Source organism: Scomber scombrus, chromosome 12 (genome assembly GCF_963691925.1).
Source record: "Scomber scombrus chromosome 12, fScoSco1.1, whole genome shotgun sequence".
NCBI classification, from domain to species: Eukaryota; Metazoa; Chordata; class Actinopteri; order Scombriformes; family Scombridae; genus Scomber; species Scomber scombrus.
Genome location: NC_084981.1, coordinates 23758134 through 23764407, shown reverse-complemented (window position 1 = coordinate 23764407; position 6274 = coordinate 23758134). Strand labels below are relative to the sequence as shown.

The 6274-nt window shown below is 39.8% G+C and overlaps 1 protein-coding gene across 2 annotated transcripts in view; it reads left to right on the top strand.

Annotated features, from left to right (window-relative positions):
* Positions 1-6274, top strand: part of ehbp1 (EH domain binding protein 1) — a 164596-nt gene that overhangs the window by 147197 nt on the left and 11125 nt on the right. For both annotated transcript variants that reach the window (XM_062429954.1, XM_062429955.1), the window contains one exon: positions 5628-5727. In XM_062429954.1, the coding sequence (XP_062285938.1) occupies positions 5628-5727 (100 nt within the window). The remainder of the gene's footprint in view (positions 1-5627; positions 5728-6274) is intronic.

The following is a 6274-nucleotide window of genomic DNA, read 5'->3' as shown; positions in this document are numbered from 1 at the left end:
ACATTTGTGCATACCTGAGCACTTTGAGCTACATGCCTTGTATGAAAGGTGCTCTATAAATAAACATTATTATTATTATTACCTGCCAGCTTTGGGCATCGTAGCAAATGACCCTGCAAATATAAAATCAATCAATATTTACACAGTGAAACAACTCCTTGCGTGTGTTTTAATGACACATAGAACAGTAACATTTAATTAAATCCAGAGCAGGCCACCAGCAGCAGCAGTTTGAGCACCTCAGGGTGGGTTTCATTATTCCTATCTACACCGAATGGAACAGTGGCCAAGATAACTATCTTAATCTTATTTGGTTAACTCTGTCTTTTCACCCTGCTTTTCCTTCTCTCTTTATTTCTTTCTATTTTTACTTCCTATAGTCTCACAGCCACACATTGACCCATGCTAACCAGCCTTTTTTGTGTGTGTGTGTGTGTGTGTGTGTGTGTGTGTGTGTGTGTGTGTGTGTGTGTGTGTGTGTGTGTGTGTGTGTGTGTGTGTGTGTGTGTGTGTGTGTGTGTGTGTGTGTGCATGCCTTCAGGATAATGAATCCCCGACAAACACACACACACACACACACACAGCAGTTCATGTCATTGTATCCAGGTTGAGACAGAGAGAGTGAAACAAGAGAAGAGAAGGGGGGGGACAGGCAATCAGATAGAGGGGTTGTCGGGATGTGTGTATCAGTTGTATCTTGCCTCTGTGTGTGTGTGTGTGTGTGTGTGTGTGTGTGTGTGTGTGTGTGTGTGTGTGTGTGTGTGTGTGTGTGTGTGTGTGTGTGTGTGTTTGAGTTGATTGTATCGCCGTGTGTTTCTCACCATCGCACCAAACACGATATTAATGACGATAAAGTTTCCTGTAGGAAGGGAAACCTGGTGTATCTCCATCAGACATGTTTCACTAATCCTTTGATGTCCTGATCAAACATTGTACCCGTGCCAAATTTATTGCTTCAGTCTCAGTAGATTTTTTTGGCCTGTGTGCTGCTCTGTGTTTGTGAGCGCTGAGAAATGGTGTGTAGGGCGAGCAAGCAGGAACCCAGAATGCACCCTGCCAAACCGCCAGATGCTTTGATCCAAGATGGCCCCCTGAGAGCCAGCATGGATCCACAGTGTCTCGGAGCCAAGGCTGGATTCACAGACACTGTGTCAAAGGCGCCTGCCAGGGATATTTACACCATTTGTCTTCATACAACAACGACGTTCAGCAGTGTTTCCTCTGTTGTTGCTGTTGTCGATCTTACCATATGCCATTCATGACAGTACAGAGAGCTGTGATACATTTTTAGCACGGGTCGCCCAAGTGGGAATCAAACCCCCAACCCTGCTCTTTGCCTTCATTTTTGGTACCTAGCAACAATGAAAAACAGTTAAAAGTAAATTATTACATATATGGAACTGAAACCAATGATTTGATTTTATTCTGTGAGCATTATTTTCCTTAATTTCCCTCTTTACAATACAAAACTGTGAATACATATGATCATATTTAAGCTATTCATATAACGAACACACAAGTCACTTATACTAAAGTTATTATATATTATTTGTAGGTTATTATGCAGTGGTTTTACTGGTCTGGCCCACTTGAGATCAAATTGGGTTATATATGGCCCCTGAACTAAAATGAGTTAAACACCCCTGCCCTAGGGGGATCAATAAGGGTGCCTTACCTTACCTCATTTTAAATTATTAGATTATTAATCGAGCAAAACAAGCAATTTGAAGATGAATTCTTGTAATTTGAAGAATTCTTTGTAATGACCTTTTTTCACAATGTTCAGACTACACGAATAAAGGATTAATACAAATTAATAACAGATTAACTAATAATGAGAATAGTTAATTGCACTCTTACTAATCATAATAGTCAGTTTCATTAATAAATACAACAGGAACTAACCTTAACATAGCTGAGAATACTAGTATTCATTATTTTAACGTTACAATTCCATAAAAAGCACAATTATTCACGTCCTTATCTCTGTCTTATTTCAATTTTAATGATAATAAAATATTAAAGTCTTGTAGCTCATGAATAAATAAAGTTAAATGGTACATCTTGTAAATGTGACTCGTCTTATGTGAACAAACTGCGGACACTCAGTGTCTCTTTAAGAGTCAGGTAGCATGTGGAGGTCAGAGTTCAACCCTGGAGAGGCTGAGTGAAGGCAGGAGGATGCTGAGCAGCTGTCTAGCATCCCGTCTCTCTTCATCCCTCCATCCCCTCCTCTCTTTCTCTCTGATTTGAAAATCGCTCAACTGCTTGCCCCTTATATTCCCATCCCTCCCTTTCTCCTTTCTCCTTTCCTACTACCCATCCTTCCCCTCTCTCCCTCCTCCTCCTCTCCTTTATCTTACCCTCCTCTACCTTTTCCTCTGACCTCCCTGCCTTTCTCTTCTCCTCTCCTCCTTCTCCTCTCCTCCCTCCTTTCATAAAATGCGGCTGGTGGTTGGCTGGTAGCTGCTGGCTGGCTGGCTAGCGGTGGGGGATATAGCTTTATAATCCCCCCTCGTCTTCCAGCCCGCCTCGCCACAATGTCACAGGAGCTTAATATTTGCCATTATTATTTGCTTGTTTTATTTGACTTCGAGGCAGCACAATGACCTGTCAGCGCCGGCTTTATCCCCCCTCCGAGTGTCGTCCGTTTCAAAGTTGACTACAGTAATCCACGAGCCCCCGATTCCGCTAAATCCTGAAGCTTTCTTTCATTCGCTCATTCTTTTTCTCTCTCTATCCCCCCCTCCTCTCCCGCTCCACCCTCCTAAATGAAATTACATACATCTGCTGGCTCAGAATATCACAAATGTCCACACACTCACCGGTGTCCGCGCACACATCCACGTGCTCGCCTTTTGTCGTCAGTGACGCAGCGGCCCAATGGCTCCTTCTCCTCTACCGTGTGTGTGTGTGTGTGTGTGTGTGTGTGTGTGTGTGTGTGTGTGTGTGTGTGTGTGTGTGTGTGTGTGTGTGTGTGTGTGACAGAAAGACACATTTCTCTTGGTTTCCTCTTGGCCTTAGCAGCTTCATCTATCATTTATTCACAGGTCTAATCATATTCAGGTACAAATAAAGCACCAAACATATTGTCCTTTAGTTTATATTCTATTCTTTTGACGCTCTTATCTAGATTTCTTGTAAATAAAGCTGTAATATGAGCTTAAAAAACATTAAATCAATCATGTTTAAAGCCACTAAAAAGAAGCATTAAGTCAAAACTACATTTCTCAGTTAATAAATAAAACTTCCTCTCTGGACTAGTCTGATAAAAACTTGTCAGCAGCGCAACAGTGCCATACTTATAATTTAGAGGACTCCCAATTAATAAATAAGTGGTATAAAATGTCTTCTTAGTGTTAATTCTCTTATGATGCCTGTCGTAGCTACTCAGCTATTAAACCTTCCTCTTGAGAAAGGGAGAGAGAGAGAGAGAAGAGAGAAAGGAAAAAGAAAACAGCAAGAGATAATAACATAAGCCCTAAGACCATCTTTCATCTCACGTCCTCTGTTTTCATCCATTTCTTCTCTTCACAGACGTACTGAGTGTCAGATTAATGCTGCTGTCACTGCTTAACTGGCCTCCAGTGCCACAAAGCTTATATATCCCAGTGGTTGACCGCAGCAGAGTGACGGAATATACAAATGATCTGTGTTAGGAAAAATAAACAAGTTATAAAGAATCATTTACATGTATTCTTTGTTTAAAGGGTTTATATCAAAACTAAACAAGCTGAAATTGAATATTATAGTGTGACAATTACAATTTACAATCTACATGTAAGCATTAATGCACATTTATATACATATCATAGCTTATTTTGCAGCTGTCCGTCTAGTTTACTTCGAAAAACAGTTTAATTTACTGTAATTTTATGTTAAATTTAGAAAGAACTCATCCACCAATATCAGTTTCAGATCCTATAACAAGCTGTTTGAAGAATATTTTATTTTTGGTAATAATGAAACATGTTAATATGTACATTTAAAGGCCAAATCCTGTTATTTAACTACATAAATTTGATCTAACTTCAAATTTATAATGAAAGATTTAGTCTTAATGATTCAAAACCAGCTTTTTTGTGTTTGTCAGCTGTTCATAATTAAAAATAAGCAGCTTTTTTTTACTGCTCTTCACCACTTTTATTAATATAAAGCATTTTAACACCATCAAGAGACTTTAATAACTCATGTGCTCATCTCTGCACCAAAAGACCTGTAAACCTGTTAGGAGTGATGCCTCATTCTGATCCTGTGTTTTGAACCTTTTAATAACTGATCTTAGTATAATAGCCTAATAATAATAAAATATTAATACTCTGATTCAGCCAACAGATGCTCGGTTGATATCAAACTCCTGACCCAGACAGCTCCTCTTTTATTCCAGGTCAAACATGACCGATGGATGCTGCTGTTCTCATTGCTCTTATGTGGGCGAAATGTTTTTTTTAAGGGTTTCCCATTCGATGTGCTGTGTCCGTATCAGTCGTGCGCATCCCGTCATATCTTGTAAGTAAGTTACAGCACAGAGCTTTAGCCCCAGGCGTGGGCGAAGCTTACATTAGCCATGCATCAGAGTCTCTTTGCTAGCTCTCCGTGTGGTGTGTCGAGCAGGTATAAGTCTACACTAAGCATCGGAGAAGAGTCCCACAGACGTGTATGTAGGGTTTTTTTTTTTTTTTTTTGAAGGCCCGCTGAGTGATTGGTGGGATATGTATTGCCCTACAGTGAGAAGGCTCCACTCTGTAAAAGACGCTCGACGGTAATCGCTGAGTTAATCCCGCCCCGGTTGAAGCTGTATTGACGTTGTGAAGGCATGGTGTGAAGTATGTGAATGTTTACACAGGGAATCATAAGTGAGAGTGTATTTATAGACTCACACACTCACACACACACACACACACACACACACACATAAATATATGATGGACGTACTTACTGTGCATCATCTCTTTCATGTGTGTGTATGCACCGTACGCAATAATGTTGTCATCTACAAACACAGTCGATGGTAAAAATGATCTTTTATCTGTCAGGTTCGATCTACTGTATCGAGGTGGTGGATGAGGACAGATATCTGGGGACAATAATAGATGCTAAACTGTTGGATGCCATTATAAGAAAGGGTTGCAGCGTCTGTATTTTATGAAAGTGGACAGACACATACTGTTCCTCTTCTATCGTTCCTTTTGTGGAGAGCATTTTGACCTTCTGTTCTACTGTCTGGTATTTTTTCATTGTCTGTGAATAACAAAAACAAACTGCATAAGATAGTTAATACGTTCAGTAATATAACTTTTCATGATGAAGATCTTTGAGTCCCGAAGAATTACATCCATTACATCGCTGGGCGATATGGGCAGAATCAAATATCATGATACTTTTGACCAAATACCTTGATATCGATGTTTTGACAATATTGTAGGGATGACTATCGGTGCTTTCACAAAATATTTACGCAATGAGTTTTTTGATAAATAATCATCAGTAATGTGGATATAATGTTTGAGTGGATCAAGACAAATAATAGAACATTCTGTTAAGCTAAGAAAGTTACATGATTGAAATGGCGTTTTATTGTGTGTGTAACTCTTGTGTGTGTGTGTGTGTGTGTTTGCTCTCTCCAGGCAACAACAAGGAGGAGGAGGAGGCCATGATGCAGGAGTGGTTCATGTTGGTCAACAAGAAGAACGCACTCATCAGACGACAGAATCAGCTCTCTCTGCTGTACGTACCCTGGAGCTCAACTCAGTTTCTGTTTTAACTACTGATAGTCATCATTTCATTTTTGGGTCAAATTATTGCTGACATCATCAGTTTTAGAGTTATGGCTGACTACTATGAACCTTATTTAAGATTTATTTTAGCAGGGACCATACACATCAATCAACATTGTACTCCACACCGCAGTGTAAATGTGACAGTTTTCATCTGTAGTCCCCAGGCCGGTCAACAACTTAGCAAAGCATAATAAAAAAGAAAAGAGAGAAAGAAATAATATAAAGATAAACCTCTTATTGGAGTGCCTTGGTAGCCAAGTGGTAACAGCACCTGCCATGTAACAGCAGCGTCCCCGGCTCTATTCCAGCAGGGGACCTAAGCTGTAGATCATTTCCTTCTCTCTCCCTGTTTCCTGTCTTCACCTACTAACACAATAAAGGCAAAAAAAACTCAAAATATAACTTTGAAAAAAAGATAAACCTACATTATGAACTATAAATAATATATCATTGATGCAGACAGCTAGTAAAAGAGTTGTCTATTAGTTACAGCT